Raw genomic sequence first — 14594 nt, 5'->3', positions numbered from 1 at the left:
CCACATGTTTAGCTTTTTCTGTACATAGGAGCACTAATGTGTTACACATTGTAGTACATTGCAAAGGGAAAGCCCCTATATATGTTCTGTGGGAGAGTGGAAAAATCTAGGATGAATAAAACATTTTTGCCCATGTCATTCTTGGTGAAAAGATACATCTCCAATATTTTAAAATTGGTATTGCTGTGACTTGTCATTTAGTAGTTAGTATATTCTATAATAGGGGCAGGGCATGCTAGGTACAATGGCAAAGAAGAACCAGATGAGGATTAATTGGGCGGACAGTTCCAACAACCGCACAGGAAGGCTGCCCCAAAAAGGTAATAGGTACTTTCCACTAAAAGAGAGAGCATACAAACCCATAACATCAAGTGCTGTGCAAAATGATCACACTAAACCGATATATCACAATGACTAAACAAAACAGAAAGTACAAATCACTATAACACGGAATATACATCAATTAGAATCGGGCTCCTATGGTTTTGTGTAAACTACTGTAAATTTGTCCATCACTGTAGTATAAACGCGATACAAAGAGGGAAACGTGTATCACTGCGCTGATAAATCCTTATACTGCTCGTTTCCGTAAGGTTATATATATAGAGCCGTCATCAAATGAAGGCCCAAGTTCACCCTACCGAATATTACGGAGGGCGGATAACCCCAAAGCACACGCTCTGCAGTACTGGTTAGAGGGCAGTCCAATAACAAATATTCCTTTGCAGCCAAGCCGTTGGCCCAGCTTGAGAGTTTTTAGGACTTGCCAAATTGAAAATACTCTCTGAGCCGATTGTCACAAATTAATGTCAAAGAAGAATTATCAAGCAGTGATTAGTTCCGTTCTCCCAACGCTCCTTACAGACATAACAGCCCGTGATTAATTATCCTTTTCAACACCAAGTCAGCCATCACAATCCCAGGATCTGCAGTAAACCAAGGCTCGTAACTTAACATGCTCCAGTATTTCTGCTTTCACCAGAGCAATGGAGGGGAAGGAGCTGATGTTTAAATACCCCTCTAAGCCAGATAAGGAGGCGAGACCGAAGTTCACACCTGTTGCTTATAAACTATGGAGGCAGCCAGTTTGAGAGCTAACCAATGTTTAGAAGAAAGCATTTATCTTTAGATTGCCTGCCATTTCTATGCATTGGTGGTGACTGGTATTCGTTAATACTCAAGGAACCAAGGTATAATCCTGCTTCAACTTGGATCTTCTTTCCCATGAAAGCAATGAATGTCCCACTTTCATTAATAACTTAATGAAGAGCTGATTTTTCTTAACTTAAGCTGGGCGCACACCTGGACGACGTGCCGATCTAGCGACGGCCCCATACGATATAGCGTGTCCGCATCATCACTGCACAGTTCGCTGTATGATAGCACGATATATCGTTGCAGGGGTGATGTTGCCACACTGCATCGTAAGTCACATCATCCCCGTTAGGATGATGCAAGCAGACAATTCATCAAATGATTAATGTGGGGGTGGTGATACTATTAAATAGCTGATGCGGTTCATTGTGTATTCCAAGATTTGGCTGATATAATGCATAGTTTGTACCCAGCTTTAGAATTGAGTTATATCCGCACAATTTAAATTCTAGCTGGATTAATTCCTAACTATAAAAGAGGCCCAATATGTTTGTAAAGCAGAACGAACTGTACAAATAAGATCTGTTAGGAGCATTAAGGTTGGGCTTAATGGAACCCAAATAACAAAAAAAATAATAGGGTGTCATATACTGTTAAATTCGTTCAAATCCAGATAGGACAGTCCAGAAATTCTCATTGACCCATTCCTGCCACTGGTGAGGGTTACATCTGCAGATCAGAATAAATTGTCCCCTTCTGGATACTACTGTTGCGCCAAGTACTGAATGATTGGATTTATTCCAATATTTGTCTCCATAATGGTAACTAAATGTTTATTATCACTAAAGCGCCGTACAGCTAGCAGAGGGTAGAATCCGATTTTAAAACTCATACCCTTAGAAGTTATCAATACTACTATATATGTTGAGCTCTTCTCCAAACCCCCCCCCCCCCCCCCCCAAAATTTTTTTTTTTATACAATTGTCCGTATTTGTCCCACTTGACCCAAAAGCAATTTTCGTGACCAAGAACATTTGATCAAAGTTGATTGTCGTTTTCAGGCTCGACTATGTTTAGAGCCCCTTGTGTGCTAGCCATCGACCAATTTAACAGGTGTTCATTTTAAGGTCTGCAATCGTGGTGCTTTATATAATAGAATAACAAACTTGTAATTACTGTACTGCTAGAAAACGAACAATAAACCACAGCATATAGTCAAGCAGTGAAATGGAAGCCACAAACTTTAATTTGTTTATTTTTGTAGATGGCAGCCACAAGCTACTTATTATATCACAGTGCTAGAGTAAAAAAGTTAGCATAAAATAAATAAGTTACACATTTTTAAAAGGTTGTATTTAAGTAGTTTTGTTGCTTTTGTAGTTCTGCTGTTTGAGAGAGATATACATACACTGTACTGTGCAAAAGTTTTAGGCAGGTGTGGTAAAAATGCTGCAAAGTAAGAATGCTTACAAAAACTATAATCACTTTGTATCAATTAAAAAAAAATCAAAGTGAATACAGAGAAGAGAAATCTAAATCAAATCAATATTTGGTTTGAGCAAACTTTGCCTTCAAAACAGCATCAATTCTTCTAGGTACACTTGCACACAGTTTTTGAAGGAACTCGGCAGAGAAGTTGTTACAAACATCTTGGAGAACTAAACACATATCATCTTTGGATGTAGGCTTGCTCAAATCCTTCTGTATCTTCATGTAATCCCAGACAGACTCGATGATGTTGAGATCAGGGCTCTGTGAGGCCATATCATCACTTCCAGGACTCCATGTTCTTCTTTTTGCTGAAGATGGTTCTTAATGACCTTGGCTGTTTGTTTGGGGTCGTTGCCCTGCTGCAGAATAAATTTGGAGCCAATCGGACGCCTCCCTGATGGTATTGCATGATGGATAAGTACCTGCCTGTATTTCTCAGCATTGAGGACACCATTAATGCGACAAAATCCACAACTCCATTTGCTGAAATGCAGCCCCAAACTTGCAAGGAACCTCCACCATGCTTCACTGTTGCCTGCAGACTCTTATTATTGTACCACTCTCCAGCCCTTCGGAGAACAAACTGCCTTCTGTTACGGTCAAATATTTCAAATTTTTACTCCTCAATCCAGAGCACCTGATGCCATTTTGTTGCACCCCAGTTCCTATGTTACCATGTTGAAGTTATGGCTTTCGGGACTCAATTCTTCCATGAAGACCACTTCTGGCCAGACTTCTCCGAACAGTAGTTGGGGTGTACCTGGGCTCCACTGGTTTCTGCCAAGTCTGAGCTGATGGTACTGCTGGACATCTTCCGATTTCCAAGTGAAGTAAGCATGATGTGTCTTTCATCTGATGAACTTAGTATCCTTGGCCAACCACTGCGTCTACGGTCCTCAACGTTGCCCGTTTCTTTGTGCTTCTTCGAAAGAACTTGAACAGCACACCTTGAAACCCCAGTCTGCTATTAAATCTGCTATTAAATCTTTGTCTGGGAGAGACCTTGTTAATGCAGTATAACTACCTTGTGTCTTGTTGCTGTGCTCAGTCTTACCATGGTGTATGGCCTGTGATATGAAACGGTCTCTTCCACGACCTCACCTTTGTAGCAGAGTTTGGCTGCTCCTCACCCAGTTTTAAGCATGCTACACAGCTGTTTCAGTTAATGACTGTGTTTTAACTACAGAAGTGCGGGTTCAGTTTTAACTGGTTCTTATTGCCAAATTACTGCAAGTTCGGATTTGTTTGGATTTATTTAATTGGATATCCAAAACACGTGAGATAGCCGATTATGGTGTCTTCTTTTTTTTTTTTTTTTTTTTTTTTAGATCCGAACGTATCCGAGTAAAACCGAACCGCTCATCTCTAGTTTTTAACCTACATATGAAAATGATGATCATTATCACCTGTGTGGTATGACTGGTTAATCATACACCTGACTATAATCCTACAAAATCCCTGATTTTGTTCAAGTGTACCTAGAAGAATTGATGCTGTTTTGAAGGCAAAGGGTGGTCACACCAAATATTGATTTTATTTAGATTTCTCTTCTGTTCATTCACTTTGCATTTGTTAATTGATAGAAAAATACAATATTAACACCCCTATTTGTGAAAGCTTTCCTACTTTGCAGCATTTTTTTGCACACCTGCCTAAAACTTTTGCACAGTACTGTGTATGTATGTGTGTGTGTGTGTGTGTGTGTGTGTGTGTGTGTGTGTGTGTGTGTGTGTGTGTGTATGTATGTATATGTGTGTGTGTATATGTATGTATGTGTAATATATATATATATATATATATATAAAATAGGGAAAAGGATGGCACTCACCAGTAGAATTGCAGCTTGTTTATTATGTCAAAAATTAGACAATAGGCTTATATACAGGCAGGCGACGTTTCGGTCCCCAGAATGGACCTTTCTCAAGCAATCAAGCCTTGAATTTCATATAGAACATAAGGTACAGTTCCCCGTGAACAGGAGTTCTGATGAACCTTGGATTAAGGAGATACAGCTGGTGTGCACCCCACTGATGTGTACTGACAACTGATGTGAGTGCTTTATATATATATATATATATATATATATATATATATATATAATATACGCACACACATAGTGGGGCGAAAAAGTATTTGGACAGCCACCGATTGTGCATGTTATTGCACTTTAAAAGATGAGTGAGGTCTGTAATTTCCATCATAGGTACACTTTAACTGTGAGAGACAGAATCAGAACAAATAATTCTGGAAATCGCATTGTATGATTTTTAAACAACTTATTTGTATATTCTTTCGGAAAAAAAATATTTGGGCAGTCAAAAAGTTTAACTCAGTACTTTGTAAAGTAACCTCGGTTGGCAATTACAGAGGTCAAACGTTTCCTGTAATTCTTGACCAGGTTTGCGCACACAGGTATTTTGGCCGCTCTTCAATGCAGATCTTCTCTAGATGTGTCATGTTTTGGGCTGTCGCCGGGCAACACGGACTTTCAACTCCCTCCACAGATTTTCTATTGGGTTGAGGTCTGGAGACTGGCTAGGCCAATCCAGGACCTTGAAAGGCTTCTTATGGAGCCACTCCTTAGTTGCCCGGGCGGTGTGTATGGGGGTCATTGTCATGCTGGAAGACCCAGCCACGTTGCATCTTCAATGCTCTTACTGAGGGAAAGAGGTTTTTCACCAAAATGTCACGATACATGGCCCCATTCATCCCCTCCGTAATAAGGATCAGTCGTCCTGTCCCCTATGCAGAAAAGCATCCCCAAAGCATGATGTTTCCACCCCCATGCTTCACAGTGGGTATGGTGTTTTTGGGATGCTACTCATCTTTCTTCTCCCTCCAAACACAGCGTGTGAAGTTTATACCAAAAAGTTCTATTTTGGTCTCATCTGACATGACATTCTCCTAGTCCTCCTCTGGATCATCCAGACGGTCACGGGCAAACTTTAGACGGGCCTTGACATGTGCTGGCTTAAGCAGGGGCACCTTTCGGGCACTGCAGGATTTGAATCCATGACGACGTAGTGTGTTACTAATGGTAACCTTTGTGACTGTGGTCCCAGCTCTCTTGAGGTCATTGACCAGGTTCCCCCGTGTAGTTCTGGGCTGATCCCTCACCGTTCTCAAGATCATTGATACCCCACGAGATGAGATCTTGCATGGAGCCCCTGGTCGAGGGAGATTGTCAGTGATCTTGTATTTCTTCCATTTTTTAATAATTGCGCCAACAGTTGATCTCTTCTCACCAAGCTGCTTGCCTATTGTCGAGTAGCTCATCCCAGCCTTGTGCAGGTCTACAATTTTCTCCCTGGTGTCCTTGGACAGCTCTCTGGTCTTGGCCATGGTGGAAAGGTTGCAGTCTGACTGAGGTTGTGGACAGGTGTTTTTTATACAGTTAACCAGTTCAAACAGGTGCCATTAATACAGGTAACGAGTGGAGGATAGATGAGCCTCCTAAAGAAGAAGTAACAGGTCTGTGAAAGCCCGAATTCTTGGTGGGTGTCCAAATATTTTTTTTCCCGAAAGAATATCCAAATAAATTGTTTAAAAATCATACAATGTGATTTCCGGAATTTATTGTTTTGGTTCTGTCTCTCACAGTTAAAGTGTACCTATGATGGAAATTACAGACCTCACTCATCTCATCTTGTAAAGTGCAACAACTTGCACAATCGGTGGCTGTATGTATATATATATATATGTATATGTGTATATATATGTATATGTGTATATATATATATATATATATATATATATATATATATATATAATTTTTATTTTTTTTTATTTTTTTTTACATATTCGAGATGGTTTTAAAAAAATATATATTTCTCTCTCTGTAATAAATATATATATATATATTTATACACAGAGATAAATATATAAAAGTAAGCTATTACAATTTGTAACTTTTTTTTTTTTTTTATATTTAATTTTTGACTATTGAGTCTTATTTATTGTGTTTCGTTGAAGGTATACTTCCGTTATATTCCTTTTATAATGCAAGTCCTAAGATTCTAATCACACGCACCGATCTGGACAATCTTTTGACCCGACTAAACTACAGAATCAATCTTCTATAAAATCGCCTCCATATTTCGGCAGCTTCAGATAACATCTTGCTGCAATGATGCCTGTTAAACCTGAGTGTTACACTCACCAGCTAATCACTGTGTGTTAGGAATACTGGTGATCTGTGACCTGCACATGATGGACGACCTTATCGTATCATCCGCCAGCCATTATATGAGCTGACCCATTGTTAACGGCGCAGCCTACCAATTCACTAACGTTTAGTGACATTCTCTGTGGTCAGCGATGTCACGTGATTTAGAGAATCGATTGGCTGATATGGGTACAGCCCACAAAATGGCTGCTTTCTCTGTGTGTGCGGTCATCGGGTTCAATTTACTGCTCCCACCAGATCGTCACTAGAGCAAAAGCATTCTGAGTTGGTCTACGTGGGTTTTCTAGCCATATAGAAGTCTTGTGTGTGGGGGGGGGGCCCAAAGTTTTTCCACAGAAGTATGCTATAGGTTACTGTGCTTGTGGCAATTTGTGGACATCCATCCAGATGTGGCTGTTTTGTTTTGCATTGCTCCCATATTCTCTAATTACACCGCTTGTGAATGTTATTGTGCCTGCTCATTGTCCTACTGTGCAAGTTCCATTTCCTATTTCACCAGATTCGTTCACACGGTGCAAATAATGAGTTTCACTGTGACAGTAATGTTCTCTTCAGAGGGTCTTATACCCAGTCTGGTCAGCTATACAGAGAGAGGGGTGGGAATATATTTTGTTTATGTGAAAGGAGGTATCTACGTATAGCCCTTCATTAGGGAGCCAGCAGCAGTACTGGTACTGTGCAGCAGGTAGAGCGCGGTCAATGCTGAAGGTCTACACCAGTTGTGTCAAACTCGGGCCACCCAGCTGCAATGGAACTACACATCTCAGCATGCCCTGTCATAGTTTTGCTCTTAAGGCATGCTAAAACTGTGGCAGGGCATGCTGGGATATGTAGTGGATCTGCGGAGGTCCTTGCTATAAGTTAGTGCTGGGACTTTGCCCAAATAGTTGGAGGGCACCACAAGACGGGAAGTACCCCCATTAAAATACTATTATTCGGAAGAGAGGGTATTTTTAAATGTTTTGGGAGTCCAGTGACCATAACAAATGCCTTGTGCTTTTCCCTTCATAGAAACTCAAGTTTAGTTTTTAATGTTGATGACCTCAGACAATGACATGGTTGCCTAGCTCCGATTATAGCTAGGGGTATATTTACTAAAGTGCGGGTTTTTAGAAGTGCCGTTGCCCATAGCAACCAGATTCTACTAATCATTTTTCTAGCACCTTCTAGAAGATAATCACTAAAACCTGATTGGTTGCTATGGGTAACATTTCCACTTCTAAAAACGCTCTATTTAATAAATATACCCCTTAGGGTATTTTGTTTCTCTTGAGAACATTTGCGCTATTTCCATCACATTGAAATATACATGTAGCATAGCTTAGGTCTTAGTTCCAGCTGGTAGTTGGTGGTATTTGCCAGTGCCGGTGTTGGCACTGCAGAGTAGCGTGTGAAGAGGGCACTGATGACCGTATGCCAGCACTCCCCTCTCCATAGCTGTGGCTGAATGATCGGTGATCAGAATAATGGGGGGTGTACAGTGTATTTCTTCTAACGATGCAGTGTCCCAAACATATTGTATAAAGATTAGGGAGGAGTGGAGCGTGTATTAAAGCTCACCGTAGCCGTTACCTACCTGACACACATCTATTGCCTTCCTGCAGGAATCTCCTGTTCTCGATGACGGACATCAGAGGGTCTCATCACAGCCCTGTGTACCTGGAGACGAGGACCATGAAACCACAGACAGGTACGTGTTAGGTCTTTCACCTCCCTACGTGGCTATTCCTCTCCTGGTGTTCATCTTCTCTGCCCTGCTGGTGTTATAAACACCAGACCCTGTACAGGTGGTGTCCTATAGGTAGTTCATCCAGATCCCTATCTCTATCATCCCTATGTATGTGCCTCTTGGATTAACATTTGTAAATTTAAATGATTATACAAAAGTTTGAGATCGTTCTTGAAACCCTCCTGCCTTTGCTAATAATCTTACCTCTGCCCCTACTTCCCATGCTCCAGGTGTACTGGAGAAAGCTGCTCCAGATTTAGGCCATCCCAACTCATGTTGTGTAGTCTAACTCTTCTCTCTTTGCTAAGCTGTAGACCAGTGAGTGTTACCCAAAGCCACAGTAGTGCAGTACTCTGCTTTTACATGAAGAGGCAAGGGCAAAATCATTTAAACCATTTGGCTGAATATTTACCACCTTTCGTATTTGTCTGCGTCATTGTGTATTATTTAACAATGGCATTTGGCTTCAATTTGCCCTGAAGGATGGAGGCAGAACATATTATGTTTTATTAGTATGGAGTTTCTTAAATTCAGACCATTCTTTATCAAAAATGATATAAGCAGTACTGTCTATGGTCCCGGGGCAAGCGTTGGGTTCTCCGGTCCCGGGGCAAGCGTTGGGTTCTCCGGTCCCGGGGCAAGCGTTGGGTTCTCCGGTCCCGGGGCAAGCGTTGGGTTCTCCGGTCCCGGGGCAAGCGTTGGGTTCTACGGCCGTTCGTTACATTTCCAATGCGACTGATCACCAAGATCCTTATTACAGTGGTTACATCCCCTCTTTCCCATGTTCTCAGGCCGCCAAATTCTCCTGACGGACACAATCATGAGGAGGAAGAGGCTGAAGAAAACGAGGAGACAGAGGAACTTTCTCTTGTTGACCACAATGAGATCATGGCCAAGCTCACACTGAAACAAGAGGTGACTAGTGGGATCTGTATGGGGGAGGGGGGGGGGGGCTATGGCTCCTTAACCTCACCAGTACAGTGGTGCAATGTTTAGCTTTGCTCTCTGGGGTCTTGGGTTCGATTCCAACAAGCGTCCAATCTGTGTGAAATTTATACGTTCTTTTAAGTGTTTGCGTGTGTTTCCTCCTGGTCCGAAAACATACTGGTTGGGTAATTGGCATAAATTAACCCCTAGTGTGTAAATATAGTATGGGAATTTAGATTGTAAGTTCCTCTACTCCAGGGAGTGATGTGAATGACTGCGTAATATATGTTCGCTATATAAATAATGGGTAATAAATACTATATCTCCCTTTGTACAGGGCGATGATGGCCCGGACGTGAGGGGTGGTTCTGGGGACATCCTCCTTGTCCATGCCACCGAGACAGATCGAAAAGGTACATTTCTGGTCACCTAGCACATACCCCTGGCCACCATAAACGTGCTCCGTTATCCAGCTATAGCCACAACAAAACTGGTTACTTTTAAATACCATTGGCAGAAGTCATTTGAGATATTTAATGACAGGAGTCTGTCTCTTGCGCTGGCGTGTCCTGTCCGTACATATCTACTGTATGTCACAGGCATGCAATGCAGGAGGCCGTGTCCTCTTAGTGCACTCAATCTAGTTATTAAACCTTGAAGAGTGTGGTCTTCTCGTGCCTTTGTCACCCTTCAGCTCAAATCTCTGGTTAGGGGGAGGGGCTGCCAATTAATTTATTTGGGGTGAGGCTCCTCTCGTGGGAGCATGTCTCTATGACCTCACTGTTTTCCGTCCTCTCCGGGGGGGCCCTAGATCAAGTGCTTATTTTTATAATTTCCTTTTATAACAAAAGCACCATGGGGACATATTTGGAACACTGGAATACAGGGTAGAGAAAAGAAATGTTAGACGTGAAAGCAAAGATTAGGGAGAGCACAAAGTATTTAGGAGGGGACAGGACAAGCAAGTCTCTGGGTGGAAATCGGGGCAGTAACCTGGGTGTACCAGTGTAGTATAGGTGGGCGCGTAGAGAAGGATCTCTGTACAAGTTGGGTCCTCAGATCTTGTTTAATGATTTGAAGGCTGGGAGAGAGTCTAACCAGTCATGGTAAGGAGTGCTATAGAGAGAACTTGTAGGTGGGAATGGTTAAAAAAAACAGATCAGACTTCAGAGTAGTTTGCCACTTTACATGGTGAGTAGTTTGAGTTGGATCCGGGAGGATATGTGTAGCCAGTGCCTGGAGTTGGGTGCTGGAGGTGGAAGCTGGATGGATAAAGGTACTAGCAATATATCATGGGTGGAGGCAACAGGCCTGTATGAGGAATAGAGCGGAGAACAGGGTGGCACCAAGGTTTGTGTGTCAGCTCTTCCGCACTTACTGGTCTTACCACACAATTATATAATACATTTAAAAGCTGAAAAACTTAAAGTGCAAATTGTAAAGTACCATGACAGTATCTTGGTAAATTGCCTGGTGTTTGTATGACAATGTTGATCTATCTGTTAACCTCAATAAAGGCAAGAAAATAATCTCTTGTCTACTGCACAGTGAATGTTGGTCTTCATGTTGCTTTGATATGTCTACAACTGACATGTAGCGTTGGGAATGTGTGTTAGCTTTTTGTGCTCTGGTCTGTACATCTTATGACCATGAACTATTGTGACCCACAGATTTGGTTCTATATTGTGAGGCCTTTCTGACCACCTATCGGACCTTCATCTCACCCGAGGAACTGATTCAGAAACTACAGTATAGATATCCTTTGCCAAGTCTGCAAAACACACAAGGGGGGGCACATATTTCATCCCTCCCAAATATAGGGCATTCGTCTTATGGTAAGTATACACACAGGGCTAGGAACATACTCAAGAACGCCTCAGCTTTCAGCTGGGTACACACTAGACCAGGGGTAGCCAATCTCGGTCCTCGTGAACTACCAACAGTTCACGTTTTCCAGACCACCTAGCAGGTGCACAGGTGTGTTCATTACTAACTAACACACATTTGAAAAGATCCACAGGTGGAGCTAATTATATCACTTGTGATTCTGTGAGGAGACCTACAGAACATGCACCGTTGGTAGCTCTTGAGGACTAGGGTTGGCTACCACTGCACTAGACGATATGTCATCCGATCGGACGACATATCTGGCTCACCGGCCCAATGTGTACCCTCATTGTAGCTGACGATGCATGCTCCCACGCGTCATCCACAACATCACCAGCATGCAGGTCTGACGGGCTGACGCTTCCGGCATCGGCAAGTATGTATGCACTTGTCGATGCCGGCACCCCCGCCAATTCCCGCCGCACGCGACATTGGGCTGGGTACACATCGCTAAGTGTGTACCCAGCTTTACAGAAACCCAGGAGGATGATTAATAGGGATTGTTGATCACTATTTCAGACCCGAGGGATGTACGAAACCTTTGAGAGCGATAAAGTGGAGAAGTTGCCCCATATCAACCAATCGGCTTCTAGTTATTTATCTAGAATAGTCTATAATGTGACAGAAGCTGATTGGTTGCTATGTGTGACATCCCCACTATCTCACTTGAAGGTTTGACACATCTCCCACAGTGTTGAGAATAATAACGTTACTGTGCTATATGTTTGTCAGCTAGAAAAGTAATGTTAAGAACAATTGACAGTTAGATGATAGACCGGAAATGAGCCTTGTTTGATTTTTGGGCCATTGCCTTTTTGAAATAGCGATAGGGAACACATTCAATGTTTTTGTATCGCATTCCATAACCTCCTCAATGCCGTAGCCCAGTACAAGGCAACGCACCATATTGTATTGTGCTGTTAGATTTGTACGGGTGAAAATGTGATTGGGGCCAGATATTCCTTTCTTACAATGTTTTTTTTGGTTTTGTTTTCCTTTTAGCTTTTGTCTATGCTTTGTGTTCATGCATTTACATCATCAGGGAGATTTTCCATGTTCGGGGACACGACCCAACACTGCTGTGCTCTTTGCTTACATAAAATTGTGCGTTTTGTATTGCAGCGCAACCAAATACAGAAATATTCTGTGATATAAATGGGTGGCAGAATATGCCGGAAGGGGATCATATAGAAAACCAGCAGCCTATTTAGAAAAAATTGAAAGAGCTTATGTAGAAGAGGATAAATTCATACACCGACTGGAAAATCACTGCAAAGCTTTTACTGAGAAGTTTAGTTTGCTGGGCTAGTGCTGCCCCCTGCTGTTTGCTACTATAAATCACCTCACCGCATGAAATAGTCACAGTGAAAAGAAAAGATATAAATTCACCTGATCAGTGATCCTTTCAAATTTTAAAAGCCGTATACTGTACTTGCGGCATCTATGGCGAAATGCGTGTCTGAAAAAGTCTTGGCAACAGAAAATTTTCTTTAACCCTTATCAACATATGAGAGATTCTGTCACTTCCAGGACACGTTCAAGCAGCGTGTGAGCAAAAACACCTTCTTTGTGCTGGTGCGAGTGGTGGATGAGTTATGGTAAGTAAGAGCAGCCACCTATGTAATTGTGAAATGCGTCGTGTCATGTGGTTGGTCCTTTAACTTGCGCAGTGGACGTATACTCATTCAGCTTTCTCCCCCCAGCTTGGTGGAACTGACAGATGAAATCCTGAAGCTGCTGATGGAACTGGTGTTCCGGCTGGTGTGTAAAGGAGAGCTCAGCCTGGCGCGCGTGCTGCGCAAGAACATTCTGGAGAAAGTGGACAACAAGAGGATGCAGAGTCATTGCAACTCCGCTATGAGACCCCTAGCTGCCAGGGGGGTAGCCGCAAGGTATGGGGGGGAGTGGGGGGCTCTTTCGGCATAAGACTGTAATACACTATACTGCAGTTTTAGATGACACAAGGGACAAGCTGACCCGATTTATAGGGCGATTTAACCAAACATCGATGTTAACTCATAGGATTATTTACTTACATATTTTAAAAGATTTTGTATCACAGGCGCCGCAATGTTTAGCCCGTAGCTTTACCCCATTGCAGACTTACAGTGGCTGCGGTGACTACATCGGTGTTACTGGCGGAGAGCGGAAATCAAGATTAACAAAAAAAAAAAAAAAACTTACATTGGAACCAGATTTCTTACAAGCTCCTGAAAAGTTTGCATTGTTCATTATCCGTAGCTGGTTTATATAAAGCCGTTTGCATTTTAGGTGTATAAACTGTATTTCTCCTCCTGCAGTAGGACCCTCTACCATACAGTCTTCCTGCTCCCCCTCATTTTTATCGCCAGTGCCCTACATGGGATAAGGATATAGGGCTTTGGGCCCCAGTTATTAGCTTTATAGGGCCTGGCAACACCTGTATTGGGTGGCTGCCTCCTGCTGTGCCCCGTGGTGCTCCCTGGATAAGCCTCAGGTGTTCCTTGGAGAAACTCTCCTGCTTCTCAAGACCATACTTCCACCAAACTTACCACTAGCCAGTGTCTATAGCGCCACCACCGTTGCAATTCGGCCTACCTGCTAATTGAACCTTTCCCGTAATGGGCATGAACCGGGGCTTCTTAAGCGTGGCACTTCCTCAAGTCATTAAGAGGCTCACAGATGTTTTCATGAATATCTCCAATTATTGATCATACAGTCCGTAAAGATGTTTACTTACATCTGTGATCAGCTGAAGACCTGGGAAGAAATCTCTCTCCCTACTCACCCAAAGCCCCTGACATTGTGCCTCACTGTCCTGGCGCACACAGAACGTTGAATTACTTTCTAGCTCAGGGAACTTTTTTTTTACCTTTTACCCCAAACTATATTTAGATACGCCGACGTTACCCCCTTGATTTGAAAGGAAGGAAATCATATAGTAGTGCCCCCGTATAATGCCTCTGTAGTAGTGCCCCCATATAATGCCCCTGTAGTAGTGCCCCCATATAATGCCCCTGTAGTAGTGCCCCCATATAATGCCCCTGTAGTAGTGCCCCCATATAATGCCCCTGTAGTAGTGCCCCCATATAATGACCCTGTAGTAGTTCCCCCCCATATAATGCCCCTGTAGTAGTTCCCCCCATATTATGCCCCTGTAGTAGTTGCCCCCATATAATGCCCCTGTAGTAGTGCCCCCCATATTATGCCCCTGTAGTAGTTCCCCCATATAATGCCCCTGTAGTAGTGCCCCCATATAATGCCCCTGTAGTAGTGCCCCCATATAATGCCCCTGTAGTA

At 42.7% G+C, this 14594-nt stretch overlaps 1 protein-coding gene across 4 annotated transcripts in view; it reads left to right on the top strand.

The window, feature by feature from the left end:
* The window catches only part of RAPGEF1 (Rap guanine nucleotide exchange factor 1), a 36572-nt gene that overhangs the window by 16728 nt on the left and 5250 nt on the right, over positions 1-14594 (top strand). For all 4 annotated transcript variants that reach the window (XM_088459173.1, XM_088459172.1, XM_088459174.1 and 1 more), the window contains 6 exons: positions 8377-8462; positions 9293-9416; positions 9766-9841; positions 11099-11187; positions 12825-12913; positions 13019-13207. In XM_088459173.1, the coding sequence (XP_088315299.1) occupies positions 8377-8462; positions 9293-9416; positions 9766-9841; positions 11099-11187; positions 12825-12913; positions 13019-13207 (653 nt within the window). The remainder of the gene's footprint in view (positions 1-8376; positions 8463-9292; positions 9417-9765; positions 9842-11098; positions 11188-12824; positions 12914-13018; positions 13208-14594) is intronic.

This window comes from Taudactylus pleione, unplaced genomic scaffold, assembly GCF_031769625.1.
Source record: "Taudactylus pleione unplaced genomic scaffold, aTauple2 ptg000897l, whole genome shotgun sequence".
Classification (NCBI taxonomy): Eukaryota; Metazoa; Chordata; class Amphibia; order Anura; family Myobatrachidae; genus Taudactylus; species Taudactylus pleione.
This window is presented reverse-complemented; position numbering and strand designations above follow the sequence as displayed.